At 41.7% G+C, this 27,987-nt stretch overlaps 1 protein-coding gene across 10 annotated transcripts in view; it reads right to left on the reverse strand.

The window, feature by feature from the left end:
* Nucleotides 1-27,987, reverse strand: part of ENOX1 (ecto-NOX disulfide-thiol exchanger 1) — a 360,508-nt gene that overhangs the window by 91,415 nt on the left and 241,106 nt on the right. For 9 of the 10 annotated variants that reach the window (XM_069802662.1, XM_069802659.1, XM_069802660.1 and 6 more), the window contains 3 exons: nucleotides 11,127-11,300; nucleotides 9,188-9,394; nucleotides 2,382-2,615 (listed from right to left, as the gene is read on the reverse strand). In XM_069802662.1, coding sequence (XP_069658763.1) covers nucleotides 2,382-2,615; nucleotides 9,188-9,394; nucleotides 11,127-11,300 — 615 coding nt within the window. The remainder of the gene's footprint in view (nucleotides 1-2,381; nucleotides 2,616-9,187; nucleotides 9,395-11,126; nucleotides 11,301-27,987) is intronic. The other variant, XM_069802661.1, reaches the window with a different exon arrangement.

The following is a 27,987-nucleotide window of genomic DNA, read 5'->3' on the forward strand; positions in this document are numbered from 1 at the left end:
CTTTAAGAAAACAACTGCAAAGCATCTGCTCAAAACCCAATCTTTCAAGGTAAATCCTGCCAAAGGCAGATATATTTTGATCCTTCTTTTCTTCAGCCTGAATTGTCCAGGCTTTTGCAGCAATGCAAATCTGGTGATATCCAGAGACCTGAGATTTTGACCCCAAGTTTTATATATATATATATACACGTGTGTGTGTGTGTGTACATATATCTATCTTCTGTTAGCTTCACTGACGTCCACATTTAAATTGTAAATGTATGATGACATGAACTGCCCTTTGCCAGGGTTAAAGAAGTTTCTTTAGTGTTGCTTTACTTCTGTTTTTAGGATGTTACAAAGGGCTTATGCGGTGAATCCATGCTGCCCAAGGGAGGCCATAATGTTCTACTGCACTGCCCTATAGATACCAGCTATGGTGCCATAGGAAAGGTAAAGCAGACCAGTATGATGATCAAACCCCACCTCTGCTTTCTAGAGTACCTAGTACAGGAGACAACTCATGACCAGTGAGAAAAGAAGGGGCTTCTTTGCATTCTCCATCCCCAACAATCTATACAGATCCAAGGCTGGTGCCATTAATCTTGCTACAAGGCAACTGCTAATTAGCAAAGATTTTAAAAATTGCAATATATTCTTTTGCTGGATTTTAACGATTTTTTAACCAATAAAAAATAAACTTACCATTTTGGTTTCTTAATTTATCATATTTAATTCTGTATGTTTCTGAAAGTTTATCTTTATTTCCAGAGAAATAGTCATGTACGTGGTGTTGGTCTATACCGTGCTCAAAATATTTCTATATTAAACTTGCACATATATGCCAAGCTCTGGTCAAATGTCTCTCAGGAGAACCAAAGATCTAAATGCTTGGAATAAGTTTTAATTAAGTATGGAAACTTCCAAGAATGAAAAGAAAAATCCTTCTAAATACAGACATCTTAAACATCTTGCAAAAAAACAAGCAATGCCCCAAGCCTGAAGCAAAGGCTAGCCATACGGAAGAAATTGTCCAGACTTCTTGCATTTTCTGGCTTAGTTCAGGAAACCTCTAGGCTTTACTACATAAAGCAAAACTTCCCTATAAAAGATTAACTCCTAAAATATTCAACTGAAAACAGATTCTAGGAACAGATGGATCTAAAACTCTGTATTGTATTGTATAACCTCTGCAGGAGCTGGGCTGGAAGCTAGATAAGAATTAAAAAATCTTATATTTGGGCCTCTTTCCTCCTTTTCTCCTGGTCTATCAATCCATCTGGCTTATTTTACCAATCTCCCAGTTACTTAATGAGTTATTAATTAGAGGAGTATATGTGGTGAGAAAATCAGTCAGCCGAACTAATAACAGACCGAGGTAACAGTGACAACTAACAGCGACCAATGCAGTACTCAAAGAGACAGTAGGGTGCATCTCTGCTCCATGCTCCAAGGATGCAACACTTCGCACTATCTTTCTTTGGCTTCCCAAACATGTTTCATAGTTAGAACACAGGCCAGTGCGTTGACAGCTAGATAGCCTAAGTCTAATCTGGATAATTCCAAAACAGTGGCAAGAATCAGATTCTTGTGACCTGGCACACAGTAAAATAACACGCTTGGCCACCACGTGGGGAAAGAATGCCAAACACAATTGTTAAACACTTAATGAAAACAAATACAACTCTAAGGGGTATAAGGAGTTGTTTGCTTCATCTTTTTTTTAATTTCTTTACCGTGAATAATTTTATTTCTTTGCTTCTTACTTTCTATGTTAACTATTAAAATCAGGAATCCTCAAGCTGCACCCTTGAAAAATATTAACTCAGTAAGTGTACCTAGAAAAACAAACAAGCAAGCAAACACATACCAAAACAAGACACTATCTTGCACAAGCGGTTCTAACCCTAAAGAGGGAATGAGGGAACGGATGGTGTGTGTCAGAGATAAGTTGTACCACTGCATCTGAGGGCCACATTAAAATGCAGCTCATGAGGGCAATTTAAACACCAGGAATTGTGACAGTCACATGCATGTAATGTAGTAACATGTGAGTCAAGGAATAATGATATTTGAAGAAACGGGTCTTTAATATGAAGGCTGTTTGTAACAGGCATTTCCAAGGTAGATGATGATAGCACCTGAACAGAAGAAAACCCCACTGTAGTATTCTGCAGGTTGTGTTTTAGCTGTTAAAGCACAGGCAGATGGACAGACGTCCCACATTTCTAGCAGGTGGGTGAGTATCATTACCATTGTCATAGAAATGGCAGAGGAAAGGGGAAAAGCTAAAAGGGCAAGTAATAAAATACATCGGAGAGAAATCAGCTCCCCTGCTCTGACTTCTGGATGGCCCCTGCTCTTAAGGAATAATACACTGAAAAGTATCAAATGCTGCTTACCTTTCAATTTCTCAGCCAGCAAAGCAGCTTCGTGTTCAGAATAATGCATTATTGCCGGAGGAGAAGGAGGGCGCAGTCTGTCTTCTTCCATTTTGCGTCTGTGGCGTTCTTCCCTGGCCAGCATTCTTTGTTTGCATTCCCATTCATAAAAGTCATCTCTTGCCTGAGCAAAATCAACATGAAGGCGACCTGAATCCTTTTTGTCTGTGCTAGATCCTAATCTCATGCGGTAACCTGAAATCAACAAGCAGAACTAACTGTTGCAGCACTTCTTTGCTTATTTTTTCTTTTTTTTTTTTTTTTCCTCTCAAGTGCAGCTAAGTAAAAACGTACATTAACAGATTCCCACATATCTATGCAGGATTTATCGATCATTGTGTTCTCATCAGGAAGATGAACATTCATGCACTCATTTTTCCTCGCAATTTTCTGCATCACCTATCAACATAGCAGATGAGCTGAAAAGTCGACCCAAAGGTACAGAATCTACATTCCTGTTTAGAAGTCTCTAAAATATGTAATTTTTCTACTTGATAATCCCAACCTTTTTAAGTGCAAGGGCCAGCTAAACAAAAAACAACTACTAAAAAAGGATCTGGTTTGGTCTGAATGTGGAGTCCTGCTTCCCCTGATCCCATTGAGATCACGTACAGTTAGTTTAGTGCCCTCCTCCAGCCTACCAAAGGAACTGGAAGTATGGGGAAAGGCTGAATTTTATAAAAATCATGACTACCAACAAATGAGAAAATTGTGTTACATAGAGTCCTGTGCCACAAAAAGGGTGGTGTCATAACTGCATTGATGCTAGATCTCAAAATTTTGAGGCTTTACAATTGCAAACACTACTTCCCAATTCCCCACTGGAAATAATCTGGCAGCAAATATAAACCACCTACAAATGAATTGAGTTCAGCATTCTTTAAAGTCATTTTAAAAGTGTGGATGGATTTATTAGACATTTGCAAGACCCCTTTCAGAACAAATAAGGAAACCTGTTGTGCCTCATCTTTACCGATGTCCTACATACTCATAACTTGGTCGATGTATCACATGCGAAAGCTGGCAGACTGCAAAGGCTTTAAGTCAGGGGCTACACAGCACTGCAACAGGGCCCTGCCCTGAACTAAAACCCTTGACTGCTGTCAAACAAATCATGCCAAAGCTATAAAAAGAGCTTTTTCTGACCATACTGTGGAAGGACATATGCTGGGCACCTATGTTTTCCAAGTTTTATTTCCAAGGCGAAAGATACTCGCAGTGCAGTTTCTCTAACTTTTAAAATGCCGACTCAGAGGTAAGTGTGAGAAAATACTACATAGAAATCTGCAAGCAGAGCCTTCAGATGCAGGTAAAATTAATCAGTCTGCACAGGGCTAGCTCTAATTTCTCCACGCCAACACGCTGCAGTAGCCTCCAAAGTAGAGCAGCCCAGCAGAGACTTCTTCAGAAACAACACACAGTACTGCAATCACTGCATAATAACTCCAGGGATAGGAAACTCCTGTTCAAAATGGCAGGAAAAATGGTGTTTGCTGCTTTTGAGCAGCAACCCAAGAGAACCTACCTTTCCGTCTTGTGGTTTGCTTGTAGTTTGAAGAGCTTCAGCACCTCACCACCAGTTAAAACCCAGTTTTGAACTCTCTTCAGTGGCAGCAAAGCTAAGACTTGTGTAGTAGATTAGGAGCATCTTTGTGAAAAATGCATATCTAGGCATACTCTGTTTTACTGCTGGAAAAACATCCTGATGTATGAATATAAGGGACTGTCTGTACTGCAGCACATATGAGACAATTGCTTCCAAGACATTAAATATTCATATATGTAGTGATCCTTCCAAAAAAAGCAATCCTGGTGCCTTTTGATTTGACATTTTCCTTTCAAACATCTTGTGGAGTTCAGCTAAGTAGCCTGTGAGTGAGGAAGAGGTATGACTTTCATTTTCCAGCAAGGAGCCCTAACCAAACTCGAACTAAGTGTTTTAGAGCCAGAAGGCATCAAATCTTCCATGGAACCTACCAAATGTGGTCTCCAAGGTTCATGAGCTTGGGGTGAAGTAGAACAGAATATTGCAAAAGAGGCAAATGAGGGGGTTGTTTGGTATTTTAAAGCTCCCTTTCTCTTGCTCAGAGGAGTAAACACTACTTTTCCCCCCAGCAGGCTCTTTATGGTCATATAGGTAGCTCTAGTCACAAGGTGTTGAAGGGAAGAGTTACAGATACACCATATTCAGGGAGGCGTAACAGAAGAAGAGTGTGGGTGACCTTTCAGAGCTGAGCCCTGAACTAACGTGGGGGGTAATTATGTGGTTTGATCCACAGAGGTGTAGGCACAAAGGGGTCAGCCAAAAGGGGTCAGTGGTGCAGCTACCCTGATAACCGTGACAAACGTTAACAACCCCCGCCAAGTTCTCCTCACCAGCTGCATTCCTCAAACAGCGATTGCTCTGGGCCAAAACAGCACTATCAGCAATGCGAAAGGACACTGCCAAGGTGCCAGGTCTCGTGAACCTAAAATTAGATCTCCCAGCTGGGCTGTAGTTTCCAGGAAGACACAATCTCTGTTCCTCTCCCCACCCCGTCTTTCGCCTCCGTTGGGCATGGACGGAGCGAGAAACACGGCACTGCAGGACGCAAGACTCTTGTGGACCTCAAAGCCCCACTTAATCTGAATAAAGAACTAATGAAAAGGACTGTGCATCTACAGGTTGCGTATGCACCAGCAAAGTTGAGTTTTATTAAAGTGGCCTTCATTTTTGAAGTAAATGGGGATAATGGAAAAAAAACCAACCAAACCATTGAACAGTGTAAATTGCAGTTCAAAACCCAGTACCCTGCGTAGCACTGGACAAATGGTTCCCTTTAGGTAACCAGCTTAAGCGCCTCCAAATTAGCAGATTTTTGAAATTGCCCATGAATCACACTGAAAAAAAAAATCTCACTGCTTGTTTAACTCGTAAAACCGAAGATGGCCAGCCAGCCAGGTGGTTTCCACCAGCACAGAAACCTAGAATAACCTGGGTCGGAAGGGACCTTGGATGTCACCTAGCCCAATTCCCCTCTCAGAGCAGGGTCAGCTTCAAAGTCAGATCAGGTTGCCTTGGGCTGGGCATCTCTGCCTTAATAAAAAAGCAAACGCCTTTGGCACGGCTTCTTGCACCCTCCTGAATCAGGTTTTGAGGACACTACAGGACCAATGGTCTCGCCAGTGAAGAAGAGACTCCTTGACAGGTTGATAGAGCAAGACGCTGTGTAGCAAGGAGTGCACAACTGGGGGGGGTCCTATTTCTATATGGGATCCTCAGGTACCCGTTTGGGATGGCAACTTTGAACTGTGGAGCAGCTGGGAAGCTCGCTCTTTTCCAATACCGTGTCTCCTTATTGATGTTCGAGGGTATTTGAATATATGAGAGAATCACCTGCCACTGCCTCCTCTTCAGGCACGGGCAATAAATTGCTCTTACAGACCCTTTTCTCCATCTCTTTGCTCAGGCCTGCCACTAGCACTAACTGCGTGCCTGGCTTGTAATTTTTAATTTCAGTTCCACACACAATGGCAGAAGAAAAGACTTTGGGAACTTGCCAAGTTCCTCACTTTAAAGGAGCAGCAACAGGAAAAATTAATGAGGGTGCTAAATAGAAATCAAAGACAGTATTTCCACATCACAGGTCTAGTCAAAACTCTGTGGCTTGACTTACCTTTGAGTGTTGCTATATTGGGGACTGGCCAATACCTGCTCTCTAACTGGGGATCTAGATCAGCGAGAACATAAAATAAAACCAGTACACGGTACTAAATGGAAACCCACAGGGGACAGTATCAGCACAGGAAAAATGCATACAGAGGTTTTTGGGGTATAAACAGTTCTGTCTCAAGCCACCTGTTTTGTCCCATATTTTCAAGTTCAGGGCCATCAATATTTGCAGGAGTTACTGAACTGTCAGCCACAAGAGTAAAGTACATACAGTTTGGAGAAAGAGCTTTCTCATGGGCTTGTATGTCATTTTAGAAAGTCTTTTCCTCAGGACATCAAAATGTAACTTTCAGGGCTAAAGGAAAATTGCCCTTCCTCAAGTCAACTTTTTTATCATAGTCTTCTACCCAGCTCCAAGTCTCCTTTTCATACACGTTTACTTGGGAATAGAAAGGAAAAAAAAAAATCAGTGATTAAACTACTTGATGGATTTTGTAATCACTTGCACTCTTTTGATGATAAGCATGGGATAAATACAAAGTTTGATGAGATTAGATGGGGTAGACAGATAAAACTGATTAGGTAGACAAAATTATCATTATATTACAGATATCAAAGGCATGACTTTCCCCTAATATAATACGCATACTATATCAACCACAAATTCCATTTGTACATCTCTTTTGTCTCTTACAGGGAAAAGAAAATGCCTTAACGATATGCTTTAACCCCACCATTTCAGAATACATTATGTCTGAGAATGGAATAAAGACTGGTTAACCCCCACCAATATTTGAGTACAAATAAAACCTGCCCCTGCTCTGGGAGGTGGGGGACAGTCAGTGCTCCCTGTTTCATCTGCAGAATTCAGCGTTGGTGGACAAAATTGAAGCTTGGCTGCAGCGTGCCCCTGCTTTTCTTCCTCCTCCCTATCGGCTCCACTTGTTCTTTCCCTGATCTGGTCACACACACTAAGTACAACACTTGAGAAGAAAGAAAAGGTGTGAAGGAAAAGACAGATGGGGAGGGAGGCGGCAGAGCAGACGGTAAGAGGAAGCGTAGACAACAGTGCGACTGCGAAAAAGGAAACGGAAGAAGGAAGGATGGATCAGGAACTCGGAAATCAACTGGCAGAAAATTCAGGATGAGGAAGGATGAGGAAAGGAATGTGCCACCTCCATCTCTGCTCATTTCCCTTATTCTGAATAGGTACTCCAGTGCGTTATGAGCGAGGACGCATGGCAGCGCAGGGAACTTCCTACCTCTAATCATCAAATCTGGTCCTCCAGGATTTAAGGCATATAAAATTAAAATAAAACTTGACTTGGAGTGAAGCAATGGGTGCAGTCAACTGCCAAGAAGCAGGGAACTGAGCTAGAGGGACACTGGCTCTGGGCTAGGGTGGCAACCTGTACATTTCTGAGCTTTTCTTTCCTCTCTTTCTTGCCACTGTTTTGTTTATCATATACAGTAATACCAGTTCCTACTGAATCTGGGGTGCCCCTCCTCTGCTCCGTTACTGGTGGAGATGTAGACAGAAGTTGGAAGCTGGGAAATGTGCTGGGAATTGTGCTACTGCGATGCCCGTAATCTGAACTACAGCGTTGTGGAAGTAATGTGAATAAACAAATCAACAGGAAGGATGGAAACTGGGAAGAGAGGATGAGGAGGGGAAAAAAAAAAGGGAAGAAAAAACCAGGGTGGAATGAAGATCTGGAAGAAACCTGAAAATACAGCAATATTTCAAAGAAATCTTTATATAGACCTCATAAACCTCACAATTTTTGTAGCTCTTCAAGCAGATATTTAAAGCAAGCAGCCAAGTTAGAACTGCCCCAACCCCAAGCCCCAAATCCCTTGTGAAACAAAGGACCTGGGTTTTTCCTGACCACATATTTCAGAAGTTCAGATGTTTCCTTTTATTTCTCTCTTTCACTTTAAGATGTAGTTGATGGTGATTTGAGAGGCCACTTGTTTCTAGCTGTGTCAGCTCCCTATGGACACCTACAGGACTTTGAGGTTATGGCCTTACCGCTAAACAGAAGATGGTCAGGGTGGGAGCTCAAACAAGGTATCCCTAATCGTGAGCTGCCCCCCAGGATCCATTTTGGATGGTCCCAGTGGGTCCCTTCGAGGTCACCCTACACAGGGGGGGTGGCTGTAAGCCAGCCTGCGTCAGCTCGTCTTGGCCAAGGAGCAGTCCCTGGCCCTTGTTTATTTAAGAATACCTTTCATGTGGGGTGAAAGTGTTACACTACACTTGTGGGGCAAAACAAAGCTTGGGGGTCTCCCCAGGACCCAGAAAGAGAGAAGAACCAGCCTGTGGAGACAAGTACACACAGGGGATGGGATCCAGCTCAGAAAAGTGATGAAGGGCTCAGTTAGGAAGCCAATCCTCATACGAAGGAGCCTGTAACCTTACGAGGGCACTGACAGTCACTGAAGCCTGATATGTGAAAGCAGAATTGTTTTTCATCTTTTTTTCTTCTTTCTTTTTTTCTTTTTTTTTTTTTTTCCCTGTGAGTTAAAGGGTTTGGGTTTTTTTGTCTGTGCCTTTGTTGGAAAATAAAAGAGATTCTGAAATTTTACACCTGAGTTTCTGTGGCACTCGTTGTCCTGGGAGGCAACAGACGCAGCCTACAGATGGGGCTCAGAATCTAACCCGTGCGGTAGCTGAATACATGCACGCATAATGGCAGACTTTATTCAGACTGCACTGCAAATCTATAAAAATATGCCAATGAAATTGCCAGCCTATCAGAGAAATTGGCACTGGAAAACAGCAGCGTTCCTGGCCTAGTGCCCTCTTCTTTCCACAACCTGTAAGCAAAACTATATAAACCTGTGTAAATCGAAAATAAGATTGGGCTGTAGTGAATTTCAGGATCTGTTGCATTGTTGTGGGATGGCAGGAAATTGCTCCCGGGTAAGCAACATACAAAACCACGCACAAGTCTTGGCAGACACAAATACAGAATTGCCCCTTGCCACTCCAAGCTACAGCCACAGAGCTCACGTAAGACTTGCTGAGATAAAAGCTAAGAAAATAAGCGAACATTAGCATCACAAAATACAAATGAGAAGCAAGGAAAATCCATTAAAGAATGTGAAGTACCAGAAAGGTAAATGGCTTTATCAACCATGAACTCCTCTGCAAAACGAATGTGACAAAAATTCTTCTTGCTTTTCCGAATTGCTGTTATATCTCCACACTGCTCAAAGACTTCCTGAATAATTTCCTCCGTTGCGTTTTCTGGTAATCCTCCAACAAACACTGTTTTACACCCAGGAGGTCTCTCTCTTGTTGAAGGTGGTGGAAGATCTAAGTCAAAACAGAAATCACATTGGAATACAAAATTTGTCTTTTGATCCATTGGCTCTATTCATTCCCCTAATCAGTTCTGGGCAGCAACAGTGATTTGACATAGCACGGAGGCGGGAGAGAGTGAGAAGCAAAATAACGGAATATTGCAGAGATTGTCCAAAACTGATTACTTAAATCTAAACCTTTTCAAGTTTTAGGTGGCGTTTCAGAGATTAATCCCTGCCACTGTGGGTTGTTCTCCAGGACACACCGTAAGGTCTAAAAGGATCTTTCTTTTCCCTGCATAGCAACACAAAAAAAATAGAAAATATTCTGTTTCAAAGCAGGGGAGCTTCTGCAACTGATTTGACCCCGAGCACAGATCTCAAGCACTGGCGTGGTACGTTCAAAGCCTGAACTTCGCCATCCCTGGCTCATACCCATCACTCGCCACACTCGTCGAGTGCGTGGGCCCTCTGCAAGCAAGCCCATGCTGCGTACAGCCTGGGCACTCGATTTCCCTGGCCTTAGCATAATTTCATTTCTGTCTCAGGGTACAGGAGCACAGCAAACAGAAAAACAAAGTGGGAAACACGAAGAAGTGACAGCATGATGAAAACGCTCTGCCGGTTATCTGTTTTGTCTTGTTGCCAGATAATGGAGCGGACGCCAGCACACGGGAAGGATAACCTCGGTGTTTACAAGTGCTCATGAGGTGGAGTGGCTAGAAATGTTATTTTTATATATATATAGAGAGGATATATACACACTTAAATCAGAAAACTATTAAATTGTTGAAGGCTGTATAAAAAATATACTCTGTCATAACACTTCACCTTGTTTATATGTAGATTACTACAGCATTCCTCTAGAAGTAATTCTCTAAGAAGGACTCTGATTGATATGACTTAGGTTTTTGGCCCTTTAACACAGTAAATGGGGTTACAACCTTAAAATATACATGTATATATACACATGCACACACAGAGCCAGTTTGATAAAACCATGATCTGGGGAAACTGCAAACCCAGAGCACCAGACTATTTGCTTAATTTTCTCTTTTGTCTTCACAGTGAGAGTGAAAGCCGCTGGTCTGATGGCTCTGAAACTAAACTCCTGGGGCTAACATACACAAAATCAGGCTTTGTGCCTGAGCTGGTGGCTCAGTGGGACGAGTCTTCCATTTGCACAACGTCCCAGAAGGGGCAGAAGGAAGCTTGGTCCCCGCTCTCAAAGAGAAGGAACCCATCTGCCATGCTGCCCCCGAAAAATGGCAAAAGAGGAGCCGTAGCCCCCCTTTCCCTCCCTCTCCCCCAGGGAGGGACCAGAGTTTGTCAGCGTTTGGGTACAAGGTGCTGCGCTCAGGGACGCAAGTCCAGCTTGGTCCCATCTACCTGCGGGCACCTGAAGGGGAGCATGGAGATGATCAGCATGTATAATCATTATATTTTGTGACATTCTGAGCTACAGGAAAGATTTTTATTATGAGAACTGTAAATCTTCAGACTCTGTTACTTCTAAGTAATTATTTTTCTTTTTTGTACAAACTGTGTAGGTTTTTTTACATGACCTTACAGAGATGAGTAAGTATGCTCTGATACCATACCACACTTTACACACAGAGTAGACCTTAGAAGGAGACACCATACTTGCCTACACTCTATTTAAAAACCCTAATTTTTATTAGATAAAAAAAATATTTCATGCAATATATTTAGGAAAATAACGTTCTTTCATCAGATCCACTTACTTGGGTTTGGAGGGAAGAGCGTGCAGCTTTTGCAGTGAATTATTTCTTTGACTACAGGCACATCTGTCGGTGGTGGTGGCGGCACTAACCCCATGCCTGGTATCATTGGGTTAATCGGAGTGATTCCAGTCATCATGCTAAGGCTTGGATCAAAGCCTGGTACACAGATTGAATCTGTAAATATAAAACATAAAATCCTGGCTTATAAATCTTGAAACTACTTGTTACTATTTTTTTGCACAGACAGTTTTGCTTTAGGCTTTTTTTTTTTTTCCCCAAGCATCACTGTTAAAAAAAGGAGAAGGGAAAAGGAAAAATGGAAAAGGGAAAAGGCAGAGAGATAGGGAGGAGAGAAGGAGAGGGAGAGGGAGACGGAGAGGGAGAGGGAGAGGGAGGTGCATTTTCCGTGGGAAAAAAAAATGCCTAAAGAAGGGAACGTTACATAATTTAAAATATTAATATGACTGAGTAAAACACAGCACATTAAAGTCTAAAACCATGCACCATGAATATCTGTTATTATCTGGAATGCAGTTTTCTGTTTCATAATGCTACTGTGGTGTTTACATTGCCTTCTGACCAGAGTGTACAAAGAATATAATTTAACATCGATATGCCCTCTTCATCTAATTGTTAGATTTATCACAACATAGCCTTCTCACATAAGTGACCTTGATTTACGAACAGTACCGAGAAAGATCCATTTCTGGCTGTTTTATAGAAGTGTAGTTAGCCAAGACTTCCAACCATTTTACCCTGGAATATAAAGTTTCAGCTGCATAGAATGGGGTCTTTTTGCACCTTGGAATTAATTCTTTCTTGTCCTGTTACTTAATTGGATTAGTAGACTCTTTTCAACACATGTATTATTAAAATATACCACTACAGCCCCATAAAGCAAAATGCATATTTGGCAAACGTTTCTCTTTCTCCTTCCTGATCTCTTTGCCAAGACTTCCATACGTATTATTTAAAGCTGAAAGATTTACTGGGGAGCACCAGTGCTGTAACACCAAGAACTGTAATAAGCAGATGTTTCAGATGAACTGAGAGCCAACTTCTGAAATTTGCTTTCGTTAAAAACAAGGCTTTGGGTTTCTTGAGGCATAATGAATAAAATATTTTAAGAGACCAATCTCTTTGTTGGCATAACACTGCTGCTATTTGGCATCATCAATTATTTAAAAGGAGAGAGTTACTTTGGTGTTCTACAGGTTTTCTGCTGAGTTTTCTGGCTAGCAATGGGAAAGTATTTAATGATACATGTAAACGCGGGGTTTGGTAGCTCGGGAGTTTGTTTATTTTGAAGAAGCAAAGAGGGAAACAACTCCTTCTCTAGGATTTTTTATTTTTTTATATATATATTTAGGAAATTCGAGCTATGTTTGCTACAAGGCAGCATGATCAATGGAACATGACCAAAGGGGCCTGTTTCTTCATCCTAAATCTGCTTCATCCTAAATCTGTGACCCTGGGTCGGCCCACTGACCTTTCTGTATCTTAATTTCTGCATCTGCAAAACAGGTACAATAATACTCACTTACTGGTGAGTATTAGCTTACATTTTTATAGCACTTTGCAGGTGTAAAGCGCTCTGTGGGGGCTGAAAATTAGCATTATTATTCCTGTGAAACATCCATAATCATCTTCCCCGGGAAAGACAATTGAGGATTGAGAACCTCTACTCCAATACAGCCCGTATCTATTTCGGCCGCACGCTCCTTGCTCTCCACTCACTGACTGTGAGCCTTCATCATTTTCAGGCAGTTCTGTACAACAAGCGTAGCAAGCGCACAGCAAGCAAGGATTTGCTTTAGGCTTATTGAAGACTAGTATTAATGAAAACTCATGATATTACATTACTTTTTTTTAATAAGTGGGCTTATGAAAAAGGATTTGCTCTGGGTGTGATGGGGTTTTTTTTCAATATCGATGTATATGCATTGCTTTTCAGATTAAGGTTTGAAACTCGGAGCCTGTCATTTATTCCATGGGATGCAGTGGTGGCTGTATTAAATATTCATAGTTAGTGAATGCTGGGAGATAAAGTCAGAGGTGAAAGGGCAACATACAATTCAAAGAAGTCCTTAGGCTATGCTAATTTGCTTGATCTCTTTAAAAAAGAGATCCTGTGCAACACTCTCCTGCTGCAGGTGGAAGTCCATCATTACTACTCACTGCTAAAGCGGCCCGCAATGCTCCATGGCACGCAGAGCGGAGCACGACAAGGGCACCCAACGGTCCTCTGCTGGGATCAGGGAAAACTGGCGCTGGAAAGATGCCGAGGGAGGCATCTCGTCCATCCCTCTGGACAAATGTAGGATCAGCTACAGCCCTAGCGAGATATGAAATTTCAGATTAAATCCAATAGCCGTAGCAGACCTACAGGTCTACTGAGGCATCCTGAGGCAAGGATGGAGCAGGTGGAAATGTACACGAAGATGGATGGAAGGCCAAGTTCTCCCTGTCCTGTGTGCATCTTTCAGGCCCCATGTGACAGCCAAGGGAAAAACATCGGCATCTGGCAACTGCTACAACAAGTTGCATTTAAACATTGCTGTTCTCTCTTTAAGACAACTGCCAGATACATTTCAGCTTCTCTACAGAAGTAGCAAACCGAAACAACAGCAAACTCTGCCCAAATCACAGACACATGCTCTCACCCAAAGCAAAGATGGCAGGTTTCAATAAGGTATGGTTTTCTGAATATTCCTTTGGCAGTGGTGCAGATACAGAGAAAAACAAGTCTAAGGGAGATGGCAACAAGGAAACTCATGTCCACAAACACTGCGAACATGGCCTTGAAAGGGAGCGGGGAGGGAGAGCTTTTAGGTTGCACGCCAATCAAAGCAGGGTTGTGATTTAAGCGGAAGAAAATTATTTCCCACTGATTGCTGCCATGTCCAAGGAAATGTGACTTTGTAGGTAACTTTGCCTGTGTTAAATAAGTACATGGCTTTGTCATCAGTTTCTTTTACAACTGGAATCAATCTATAAGAGCATGAGCAGAGCGCTGGGGGCCAACACTCACGAAACGTCCTTCTAGGTGTGCTGGGACTCCGTGCCTCCAGAAGGTGACTGTGCTGAGGTATATTGAAGAGGACTCAGTCAATAATTCTTGAAATCTAATTCCATATCTTGCAGGCACTAATCCAGACCCCACGAAGGTCAATTGCAAGACTACTGAAGGCACGAACAGCTTTTGACCAGGACCAGTTTTACTTTCTCTGTCCTCTGGAATGAGTTGCTTCAGTTTCCCAATGTGTTAAACTGAGAATGAAATGCTTTCACACATCATGTAAGCACTGAGAGGATGCACAGGTATCAGTCGCTGAGCATCCTGGAAATGAAAATCATTCTCTGAATACTAAAAACTACTACTTTGCATTGCAGTGATGGAGAATTCAGCTGGATTTCTGAATAGTGAAGTTCAGACCCCCAAAGAGATCAGTAGTGCTTGCATCTACAGAAAAGCTGATGCATGCCACCCGCATATTGCTGACAAACCATGAAGAAAGCCTACAAATGGGATGTCCAAACGAAATACTGGTCTGGACTCTGAGATGCAGAGAAAAAGGAACCGATAAAGTCACTGGAAATGAAAGTCAATAAATTTGCCACACCTGTGATAGGATCCAGAAGAATCCCAAGTTTAACTATATTAATGCTACCGAGTGGTGCAAGAGGAGTTGGATATATAGCTCTTGTCTCGGGACAGGGGACAATCATCCATCAGCACCACCAATGCAGTCTGCTCCACGTCCAGGCGTAAGGCCTGTTTGGAGCAGGACCATGACACCAGTTAGAGCTTGAGACAGCTCCTGTTGGACTGAATGGTAAGTTTGTTGGTCTTCAGAATGAAAGATACTGATAGAGTTCTGCAGGATTATGAAAAATGGGAATCCACCCTGCCCATGTATTATTTCTAACAGATCCACTTGGATATATGATTATTAAGATATTGTAGACATGAATATGCTATGCTAAACACAGAGATACATTAAATTTATATACTACATATCTGAAGAGTTAAATAAGTAATATTTTATGCTTTCAATGATCATAGCATTATTTTTAAAGGGACCTATACATATATTTATGCAGCTAGGTAATGGTTTGTGATCTCTTGGAATTATAAAAACCAACTTGGCAGAAGAGAGAAAGCTTACATTTGAAAGATGTTAATAAATAATTACTAAATGAATTCATTAAAATAGAAAGTAATCAGAGATGATAAAGAACTTTAAGAATGGAAAAGCACACATTGTTCAAGTTAGAGTCCCTGTAGATACTGCACATAAAGCCTGAATATTCACACATTTGTACTAGAAAGTAAAAGCATTGAACGTGAATATTTTCAAGTCCACGTCTGCCTAAATTTGGCAAAAATGAGTTAATTCCTGTTTCATCTAACAAGAAATTGGCATGGTGGAGAACAATGAAACCTCTGAAGAACAAATATCTGGAATTGGCAGCCAGAGAGGCAAGAAGAAAAATCTTGAACACCTGGAATAGTTTTTAAAGCTCCTTTTTCTTTCAAGTAGAATACAGAAAGAACAAAATGTTTCACATGAAATCTTTGGGTCTGGAAAAAAATAGAAGAACAATAAAATCCCTTTAAGGATAACTATATTCTAACACAGTATGTAGTGTAAAACAACTACTTCTATTAGTCTCTAGTTTGGGAGTTTGTTGGAGCAACTTTGTCATCCATGAAAATAGCCACACAATCTCGGAGAAGCATCCTCCTTTCCTCCTTTGGCAACAGTTGCCGTCTGAATCACCTTCTGGTTTTGCCACGTTATTGCTCTGCCCAAATAACGCGGATGCATTCTCCTGCCAACTGTGCTTTTGGGGATTGCTCTCCATCACCAACACTAAGTTACCACCACATTTCCACCAGCCCTTACCACAAGTTATATACCTGCTCCGTATTACTTTTTATGGGTATAACTCCCTATATGATTCTCCGTGTTAGCCCTTGGACGCCTCATTTGTTTGGCCTGCAACTGCCAGTTGCGTCTGTGGTGTTTTATGACAGCTGCCAAGTTGTATTTCTGTTGGATGCATAAGAACACCCATGTGTGCAAACATGGATTTGTTTGTATGCCCCCGCTCGTACCCATGGAAGGTTTCCACCATGGACATCATCAGCCACGTGGCTCAGATCTGCTGGTCGAACACAGAGAGAGAGACAGTGAGTGGTGGAAACAATGATCTGGGTGCAAAATAGCTAACCAAAATAAAAAACTCTGAAAGGGGTCCCCATGGCCTGGGAGTTTTACACCTAAGCATACACCTAAGAATTTTACACCTAAGAAAAAAAGTCTATTTTTTGCTAGGGTTGAAAGATTAAAAAAGATCTGGTTCCAGGAACGGAGTTGCTTGCCAACATGCACTGCAAGGATTAGGACACTCCAGGCAGCAGCTCGTAATAAATGTAGTGAGATGCTTGTTAAAATTTGGTTTCTGTGGAGAAAAAAAGAAAAGCTTCTGGAGACTAGACATTTGATCGTGTACTTCAGAAACACCATTGCTGAGTATTTTGAAACCGAACATAGAGTTGATTTTTAAAAGTTGAGATTTAAGTTTTCCTGAAAAAGGGCAAATCTAATATAGTGTCTGGCTCCCTTAAATATATATATATGTGTATATGTATTATTTGGCAGTAGCAAAGAAAGAGTAGCGCTTTTTTTTTTTCTCTGAAATGAAGAAAGAACCTCATTAGAATAAGAAAAATGTTGTTATTCTAAAAACTTCTTGCATTTTTATCTAAAATTCTCCCTCAAAACTCTACCATCTCCAGTGTCTTTATCCTCATGTCAGTCTCCTTTTTTCTGTATCAGCAATTAAGAGTGAATATTCAGCTGCAACCTAGAGGCTGAGGTTGGATCACTGTTTTCCTTGGTCATTCAAATCTTACTATCTTCTGGGCTTCAGGAAGGTGGAGGTGACTCATTTGGTCAGTATTATAGGGCTTCTCTCAATGTAACAAGCCTTCCGCACTGGGAAAAGCAGACAAAAGTGGGGGTGGCGGCAGGGGACCAGATCACTGATTTCCCAAGGAGATGTGCCAATCTAATTTGGCGTTGATCCAGCCGGAGGAGCCCAGTTGTGGAGCACCGCTATGAGCCCCAGAGAGCCAGACCTTGGAACGCAGCAGCATGGCAGCCACCGGCATCTTCCAGTACATTGCCTCGTCCAGTTTACACGTCATTAAACTTCTAGACTTCTCTGTTTCTAAAATAGACCCTGGGTTGTCTGGTAACCTTCCAGGCACATTCCAATAAACAAAGGCATGGGGAAAAAAGTCTGACAGCTCTTCCATTTGACCAGCATACCCACTATCATCCTGCCTCAGAGCACGGACCACCTGACTGTGGCCAGTAGCAGATGCCCAGGGCATCAAAATAAGAAATAGGCAGGTAAAGAACTCGTATACATTGAGTGCTTATGTATTGCCAGTAGCAGGCATCACAACTGAACAATCCTTTGTAGCAGGCACCTAGTCCACATGACTTGATTTATACGTTTTCACTAAATCCTACTGTGCACCTATTTATATTTTGAATCTGTTGGAATCTGTTTATATCTCTGGCTTTCAGAGTGTGCTGGTGTTACGATAGTAACAGAGTGGGGAAATGTGTGCTTCCTTTGCTTTGCTAAAAGAAGGTATTTGGCAGTTCCAGGCACACCTTCTAGTTCTTTCATCCTGAGAAGTCATGAATAGCTGTTCCTTATACACCTTATTCACAAGATTACAGATTTTATTTCTGCTTTTATATTTTGCCATCTGTTTGGCATGCAATCTTTGCCTCTGCAGAGCTGCTACAAAGGAATATGGATATGGAACCTCTGAGTGTGGCCCCTTTTAAAATCCTGAGATGGTAACTGCATGGGCAGAGATGTCACTGTAGGTGCTCATCTAGCCCTGAATTTTTTAAGAATTAAATATTGATGACATGGGTAGATCCCCTTAAATAAGCACTGCACAAACCCAAATGATGAAGCACCATGTGGGCACCAGACTCCTTCAGGAACAGGAGTAAGGCACGTTGCATCAACGTGCATGTGTGTGTGTACGTGTGTGTGTGTGTGTCTGTGTGTTTGTGTGCACGTGTGCATGTGTATATTTGGAGGAGTGGAAAGGAGTGAATGAAGGAGGGATAGGAAATCACCTCCTTGACCTCCAGCTTTCTCAGTTGGCCAGGGGATCCATCTTAACAGCATTCAGCAAGAGCTATATTCTGTGAAACAGAGCCTGGACTGTAGCAAAAACAAGTCTCTAAGGGAATTTTGACAAAAACGGGGGGTGAGGGGGAATCCAGATGAATGTTTCTCATTAATGATCAACCAAGTAATAATTCCTGTGAACTCTACAGCGTCTGCCAGACCTACTCCATAAACAAAGCCCTTGTAGCATCATCAAAACACTTGCCACTTGAAAAGTACTTCTGAGAGACATATATCACTGACAAAGTTTTAGGGCTGTATTATTGTACTTCTGCTTTTTTGAAGAAAACGCTGTGTCTGCACAGAGGAATAGTTTACAGCAGACAATCCCAAAACTTTAGATGCTGTTCCTCAGAGCTGGCTGTGCTGTAGCTGAAAACACTCAAAGCCAATTTGGCCTCCTCTTGATCCCTACTCACAAAATCACAGGACAAACACTATATTTAGAGCAATATACATGACAAAGACTAAGTTAAAGAAAGCCACCTTCTCTTTTTTCAAGCAAATCATGGGATGAATCACTCCTGGTTCATCCTTTATTCCTGAAGCGCTTGGCAAAATAGGACCCCAATCTTGCTTAGAGCTTCTAATGAAATGCAAATAATAGGAGAGAATAGCAAATAATAATAATACAACAAAGTGTTACTACCATAGATGCCACTCTCCTCCTAAGGTGCAAATTCAACACTGCTGGGTAAAGAAATCTACAGAGTCACTGTAATGTTATTTCTATTACTCTTTCTGCTTATGGATAGCCATCAGTGCCGTTCTGACCTCAAAGCATTCTCAGACACTACCTGCCCATGGTGAATCTACTTAGTTTCCCCTTCGAACAGCTCTGCAAAGAAGTACCTGACAGGCAAGCCTGATAATGAGCTGGAAAACTCAGGACTTGCTGTTGAGGGAGTCTGATGATGGTTTGTCAGTTTTTCACGGCTGACAGCTGCACGTGTAAGAAGCTGAAGTCAGAAAAAATTGACTAATCTTAGTCTCCATCCACAATCAGCTGCTCTTCCATGTGTAAAACCCCATTGCCACTGCAGCGGAAATTTGCGGAGGTGAAAACTGAAGGGGGAAAAAAGCAGAAAAATAGGAAAGAAGGAAAAAGGTAAAGAGAAAAATTGAAAGAAATGCAGGGAAGAAGGTGAAGGAGAAGGAAAGATGAACAGACAACAGTATTGTCTGGAACCTCTGTGTCATGGGTCCATGCTCTATCCACAGGGTGTTTTGCCCAGTGCCAAGATTTTGAAGGATTCATGAGATTATAGCACTTCGGGATGTCCAGAGTGCTGACCTTCCCCAAGTCCCTGCTGCTTAAGAACCACTCCATGCAGTAGGAACAACAGGCTTCTTCCATCTCCTCATCAATAAATCACGTCCTCGTATGGGGTCAGTCACAAGTTCATTGTGAAGAAAATAACAAAACTGCAAATTCTGCACACTGCCACCTGATCCCCAGTTAATAGCTCCAAAGCCAGTTTGTAAAAATATGGGACCAGTCGATATGGAAGATGCAATGTAATACATTGCTTATAGAATATAAAATGTGCGCAGCTGTTATTTCCTGACTTTCAAAAGTCTTTGTGCACTCACTGTATGCTGCCTGGGACAACCCTCTCCACTTTTGCACTTCTGCGTTGAATTTCTCCAGTTTTGGACTCATCACGGTGGGCTATTCAGTAAGGCTAGCCTTAGCCAAACAAAGTAGCCTCTCTAAGCTCCCTCCATTGGAAGCTGTTCAATCTGTTTGCCTAATGAACCTCTTCCTAAAATAAAACTTTGCTATGTTCCTTGAAAATGAGATCACCTTTCACCTTGAAGCTCTAGAAGGTGAGAAAAGAAATAAATAAAACATGATTATACAGCTTGGGAACTGTTAATGGATTTTTCTTTGCTTGCTCTCTAGGAAAGTGCTGCATTCCAGAAATCTGAGAGGCATTTGTATAGGCACAAAAAGAAAAAAATGTTATTGGAAGATATAACCACCTAAGTGGATGTAAATGAATACCGAAAAGAAGTTGGAGAAATAGGAAAAATTTCAATTCCCAAGCTAGGCTAATACTGAAATATAACCCTTGTAATAGATGAAACATAAAAAGCCTCCAGTGTGTAAAAGATGGTAAAATACCATCTTCTGGATATTAATGTGACCTCAGAGAAAATGGGGGGAAAAAATGAAAATTCAGACATTCCATAGGACATTTCCCAAATGAAAACAAAAGGGACTCATTTTTCTCACGAATCATGAAAGAAGTTCTGGCTATTAACGTGGAGTTACCGTGTGGATCCTTGAATCTGTGGAATGCATACAAACACTCTCCTTGCCTTTCCAGGGTCACAGGAGTAACAACAGCCTTGCCAAAACTGGAAAGAAGCTGTACAGTCCAGAAAGGCGTATCACCTGCATGGGCAAGGTCTCGCAGAAACACAGGAAAAACTGGGCTCTGTCAGACTGAAAGATCCTTCTACTCCTGTAGCCCACAAGCCTGCCTCTAACAGCAAATCCCTAATTTTGTTTAGTACCAGAACAGGACAATCCTGAAGCGAAACCTCCATATAATGATCTCCCAATCTCTCACTCTGCACCTCAGGGGCTTCCTAAGCCAGAGGAAGTTCTGTGTCTCCTTCAGGTTTATTTTTGGATGAAAATACCAATGAGCATTATTGTATGGGATGTATTTCTCTTGGTGAGAACTTGGACAGTCTTCTCTTGGTCATTACTGGAGATGACAGAAAGTTGTCCTGGGAAATCAGCTGGAAAAACCTTAGTGACGCTATTTCAAACTTTTAGCCAAGTTATTCTACGTGTATGCTTCTTTAAAAGCCTAAGCAAACAGGCATAAGAAAGACTTAAACTATAATGTTAAATGATTGTTCCTGGTACTATTTTCCTAGTTTCTTTCATATTAAATCATTTAAATAGCAGGGTCCAAATTCCTAAAACCATTATATCTTTAACCCACAGAGTACTGGAAGGAGGGTAAGAACACCAGATGTAGTAAAGACTTGCTATCTATAAATGAATGCAGTAAGAAATCTTGATATTTACTAGAACTGTTTGACCTCCATACAGTTTATGGCAGTAACTTGTAGGACAATATTTGAATGCTCTTTGCATAGGTAGAATACCTGTTGGATTTTAATTTGATTAACTAACTGTTGAGTAAGTAATAAAGTGGTACTTGGTGAATTAATAAACTGTTTATTGGTTAAGAATTAGCCAAGAATCCTATCTTGAGAAATACTATGCTACATAAAACATGATCTGAAAAGAAGCCAGAGTTGATAGCAGCAACTAATGCTCCTGAGTGTCTATAAAAAGAGCTGTCTTAATTAAACTCCAATGCACTATGACAAAGCTATTTTGTTAGATTTTGGCTTTAAAAGCCATCTAGCACCTCAGCAAACTGAAAAACGTTCCTATGTGCTTAGGTCTCACTGCAAATACTGCAGTTAGTTACTACAGCTCTTCTGGACCATGAGAAACCATTAAGCTGCTCTGCAGAAGCAGGTGTCCTAGCTAATGGCAGGCTCAGGCCATGGGCAGCGTATCTCCATCCAAACCAGAAGGATTTACGAGTTCACAGGAGTCTCAGCCAGGTATGGCCTGAGGACTGGGTAGCCACATGGGGAGGAAGAGAGGGAGCTGTGGTGACGAGAGAGCTTGCACATAGACGTAGATGACAAAGGATGTAAAATCAGGCACGAGTGACTTAAAGAACAAGCATTTTGCATTGAGGAGTATGGGATGAATGTCATATAAACCAAGAGAATGGAAAGTACCATCCAAAGTACAATTCCTTCTACATTCAAAAGAGGAAGAATGGCAAAAAAGACCATGGAATTGAGCCATAGAGCTCAGGCAACCATCTCTTCTCCAGCTTTGGATAACTTGCAACACCCTCAGTTTTTAGCTAGACATCTGCCAGAAGGGAGGGTTTCTAGACAAAAATGGAGTGTGTTGCTCACGAAACAGGAGATTATTTTTTTTATCCTTTCCACTGTTAGACCTGTGATTTGACCTGTGTTCTCAAACACAAACAAATAAATAGAAAAGATTAAATAAATGTAAGCTATAAACTTCCACATGTTAGCATTGTCTTGTTCTGCAGCTGGTAAGTCCATGAATGTAATACTGGGCCTGAGCTAAAAGTATTTAGAATTATAGTTTTTGAAACGTCTCTTCATTAGTTAAGGCTTCCTTTGACCACCTGTCTCCTTCTCAAATTTTGCAGGGTTTGAATATTTCCTGGTGCGTTCGCTTCAATATAAGATAATTCAACTTTGCTTTGCATCTATGAATCTGACTGATTGGTTTTAGATCTTGACGATATAAGCTCGAGGGCCCTCTCAGCTCTCTGAAGTGCCTATTTAGGCAGCCAGACTCCATGGTCAAATGGCCGGCAATGGTGGTAACTCGAGTACTCTTCATGGCTGGTAGAGAAATCCCAAATGGGGTACCCCTAACTTCATAATAAAGCAATTCCCCGTCTTCAACACGCTGAGTACGGTAATTACTCCATTGACCAATTTAGAAGAGGCTTGACATTAGAACAGTGTCAGGAGAGTGTGCGTCACGCCAAGGTAAATAAGGGTAGTCCATATGTCTGAAAGCTGTTACTTCAGCCTTTCAGCAGACTTAGACAGACATTTCTGCATCCTTTGACATCTGGGTCACAACCATAAAGTTTTCCATTACAAGTACAATAATTATAACATTATGACTAGCTTTTTCATCTCATCTCCATTCCTTTTGCATTTCCCACAGAGCAGAAACCCCTTCTCTCCACCATCTGGGCATCTCTCTAGTACAAGGAAGGTCAGCAGCAGCTAGAGATGCCAGAGTAGCCAGCTGCTCTGCCGGCCTCCCTCCCCGGGGCCTCGGTACCGGAGCCATTATCAATGGAACGGTGCGGACTAATAAACCTCGATTTTGGCAAATAGCCCAAGGGCAGCCAGCTGGAATGGGTTAAATTGTCCCGAGGTTCTTTTAAGTTACTCTGGGACCTGTGCAGGGCAGTGCAGAGAACTGGGTTAATGCTTTTGGCCCCCAGTGACTCCTTTGCATCTCTCCTGTCTCTCGCAGCGAGGGGAAATGCACGCCTCAACTAATAATAAACCAACGCTGAGCATGTGGAGAACACCGTGCCAAATATCAAACAGCTGGGGCTCTCTGGCCAGCCATTAGCTAGCTCAATCACAGCATCGCCTGAAGTCTTCGAGAAAAGAAGTGGAAGTACGGTGGGTAAAAAAGAAACTTCCAAATCAACTGGAAAAAAACCAATCTTAGAACATTTGTATAAAGCTCTCGTGTCTTGTCAAGGAGTTTATTATGACATAGCTTTTATTTCCTAACAAACACAAACCTCTCATCATGTTCTTCACCAAAAAGGGACTAAAATGATGAGAAATGCTTACAGGAGGAAGAAGGAATCTCTCAAGAACACTTGCATCTCTGTACCTCCAAAATAGCTTAAAATACAGGCATTGCTCTTGGCTGTCTTCGGCGTGTGAAAAAAAGGGTTATATTTTTCCTTAGAAAGTAGCGCTCTTGACAACATTCTTACAATGTCATATTTCATTACCCTGTTTAACAGGGAAAAGGTCTTGTTTGAAAAGAAATCAGGAGTCTTTATAAATGAACAGCATACTTCAGGAAGCAGAGTGAGGCACTGTGTGCACAAAATTAGTTCAACCTGTATCCCGATTAAGGAAGAATCCAGGCTTTGTATCTCTTGTGCATAACACATTTTAATTTAGATTATATTAGTGGTTGTGTGCAAAACTTGTAACTTAAAATTCCTGCTGCTAGAAAATTTCATCTGTAAGTTCTGGCAGCCTGCACCAAAGGTTCATCTGCTTATATTTCAGAGCAGCGAACTAAAGGCAGAGCAATTTCACACAGACTCACACACAGAACCAACCCCACCATTCAGAAATGAAATCAGCCTTTTTGGTATTTACAATCTATTATCAGAACACTCTATGTGTGACTCTCTTTGACAATGCTTTCAAGAAAGATGCAGGTTTATAAATGCCAAGAACAGAAGAGACATTCATTATTTCAAGAAGTATCAATTTTTTGGCAAATTAAAGATAAAACCAAATTATGTCAGACAGACTTTGTTTCAAATTATAACGGTTCTTTATCCCATTTTTAGGGAAAATGCATTTCTTTGTAACATTTAAGGGCTAGAAAATGTTATCCACATTAAGATGCTTCTTCTGCCTCACCATGTACATTTCCACAGCTTGGGTTCTGTCAATAGTTTTATAATAAACCATTTTTTCCAGAGGTTTGTACATCAACTATAAAAATATATTCCAGGATGAAAATTGGCAGTGTTGATTCTCAGTTCAAGGATACATGGTAGTATTGTTCTTAACATATTTTTAGCATCTTTTTCCAAGATGAAAAAGAAAACCCAACCCAAACTTCCTTCACAGGCTTTGTTAAGCATTTTTTTAAAAGGTGTCAAACTACGATCTCTAGTAGTGGGGCAATATAAAAACATACAAAACTTGCGGTATGCAAATGTATTGGAGGACAAGGTGTAGTTGTATCTGACATTTGGTGTACAATAAATGCAGCATAACTGAGCAATGCTCAATAAATAGTGTGTAATTATTTAAGCTTGCAAAAAATCTTTGATAAGGTCCTTCCCGAGAGGCTGTCAAAGAAAGTGTGGAGGCATAAAGTGAGAGGCAAATTCTTGTCATGATTGATACAGATCAGAAGCTGGCCAAAGAGACAGGAAAATCAAAAATAGGAACAAACGGGTACTTTCCATCTGAAATGAGCAGTGTGATTGGAGATAACATGTTGATAATTGTATTGAAAAGAGAGGGAGTAATGTTACAGCAAAACCCACAGAAGACATACAATTGATTGCCTGAAAAAAGAAATATATATCTCAAGAGGCATTTTAGAGGAACCAAACACAAGGAAAACAGATGCGCACAAGGATGTCAGCGCGAAGAAATCCCAAATGAGGCTCTTTGCAGAGGATGGGCTGAGCGGCTCGTACAGTAAAGGTCCGGCAGTGTGGCACTGCATCGAGGGGGCCAGGGAAGCCAATTAAAGGTTAGCCTGGATAAGGGACAAGAGAAGAAACTACGGGAAAAATACTGCAAGCCTCTTAGAAAAGCCAGACCCTCACCTGACATACCATGTTCTGAATTAGTCAACCCATCCTCCCCAAGCAATATAAAAGCACAGCAAAAATAGGACAATGAGTATCATCAGGAACATTATAAAGTAGCTCAGAGGAACCACTGCTGAAAAAGCCTCGGACTGCTCACTGGGGAGAAGAGGCAGTTAACGTAGGAGCATTACAAAGCTCATGAATTTTACAGAAGGGGTAAGCGGGCAGGTTCTGTGGACTCTGCTCCACGATACAAAACTGGGAAGCGTTTAGTGAAATAAATAAAGAAGTTGTAAATGAAGAACAGGTAGGCGGAAACATTTCTTGATTGCAACAAGCAATTACTCCCATGGAACTCCACGTTATGTAAAACTTAACTGAAAGAAGATCTTAACAGAAGTAAAATATAAAGAAAGAAAGAAATACAGACAAAACCACACAGAGAAACACATCATAGACCTTAGACAACAAAAGTGTTCAAGATGACAAAACAGAAGGCAGGGCTGCTGAGGTCACCTATTATTAAAATTGTCTGACACTTCCTATTGCAACACCCTGTTGTCAGTTGCTTTTAGCTTTGCCAATCATTAACAGTTTGGACTGAAATTTTACACGTCAAATATCTGCCCGAGGCTGAAATACTCTGGAAAATTTTAGTCCGAACAATTCAACTGCTGCACAAATGGAGCCAGAGAAAAGTACTCGGGGTTTTTATTTCATGTTTAAAAATATGGTTTTCTGTCTCGGCGGTTGTAGCCCCTCCAGACTTTGGAGGGAGGATGTAATATTTCAGAGGTGAAAAGCCTTCACATTGTAGCGGTAATATTTGCCATTCTCTTTAAACTCTACCTGAAAATTCAGGCAAATTATGCCTTTGAATAAAATTATATTCACTCTTGCTCTGAAAAATAGATCTATTTTTGGCTTTAATAGCTGAAATCACAAAGGATTACATCTTCCACGAATGTGTCAGATTGTGCTTGCGCCTCCGCTCGGCAACCAAGGAAAGAGTTAAAGCAGAAAGATCGCAGCTATTGTCGACGTTTGAAATGATTTGTTCCAGTCTTTTAAAACCTGAAACCTAAAGTTGCCTTCTACTTCTGTCCTCTTTTTGCCTTCAGTCTGCAAAGTTTCCAGCTTAGCAGGCGAGGATGAATCTAACCTTGTGACACTTGCTGAGATCAGAGTGGTTAAACCAGAACGTTGTCTGAGCAGCTTGATTCTCCTAAAAGCCTGTCAGGTCTGGAGCAGCTAATTGGGTCTTGCCCCATATGTTCTGCCTGTGATTTTCCCAGCAACTGAACACAGAGAGCAACGGAGCCAGCGAGCAGATTTTTTCCCAAGTTTTGCTATTCTTGTCTCTCTCCTCATTTATGGGAAAAAAAAACATCTTTCATGCTGATCCTAGGAGAGGTTTGCAAAGTTCTGAAATTTTGACTTTTTTTCGCTTCCTGGCCATTTCATTCGAAACATCTCCGCTCCGCAGGAGTTTTGAAGGGAAACAAACTTTTCAGACTATAACCTGCAGTAGGAGACATCATGACCAGGATGTATCTAGTTCACACAACACCAGTTTCACCAGGGAGGCAGAAAACAGCTTTTCAAGCAGTACGTGAGGACCGGGAAGCTGATGGCAGCTTCTTGGAGGTAACCCAGGGCCAAAGAGAGAGCAGGTTAGAGCTGATCGTATCGCCTACCCTCCCTTGCCCTCCTCTTCGACAGGAGCAGCTCGGCTTGCCATGATGTTGCTCTATGATGGGCAAAGGAAAGGAAAATTGAGGGGCTGCTGATGGGAGAGGAGAGAAGGGAGAGTGACTGGCGGTGCCATCCGCTTGGTTGGCATGGGGTGGATGGCTTAAAATCTGGATGTGGCCCATGCAGCTGGGCTGACTGAATTCACTAAAGTCAGTAGATTTGGGGCTTTTTTAATTTTATTTTTTTTTTCACACCAGCTGAGCTGTTTAGCTCTGAGGGTCATGTTCTCAGCTGTACTACAGCTGTATTCAGGGGAGCTTACAGAAGAGGCTTTTAGCACCTGGGACTGCCAGTGATTGCTTTGTCCTTCGATTTGCGCTGAAGTGGCCGCAGGACAGTTTTGGGTTTTGTGGGGCTGCGGTACTCAACACAGGCTGCTAACGGGCCACGTGCCCTGCTCTGCGTAATGCTGGCTCTCAACCACCTTTGCCATGCTTTTGCATTTTCAGCCTTTCACATTTTAGGCAGCTTTAGAGCTTCTTTGCGCTGCTGAAACGGGACAGAAGGACCAGGTTAGGAAAGGTCCTTTCCAAGTCTAGCATACGTACTTTAAACCCAACCACTAAATTTGCTGTTCAGAGAGGTTTCCGACTGGCTCCTTCAGTCTCTGGGTTCCTGCACTAAGAGGATTTATGTTTCACACCGTGTACTGTAGTTCCAGATATTTAAATCAAGAACGTACTTGTCCAAGCTTCACAGGGAAGTATACTACTTCAGAAAGACTTATG

The sequence above is a fragment of the Haliaeetus albicilla genome, chromosome 15, assembly GCF_947461875.1.
Source record: "Haliaeetus albicilla chromosome 15, bHalAlb1.1, whole genome shotgun sequence".
In the NCBI taxonomy this organism is placed as follows: Eukaryota; Metazoa; Chordata; class Aves; order Accipitriformes; family Accipitridae; genus Haliaeetus; species Haliaeetus albicilla.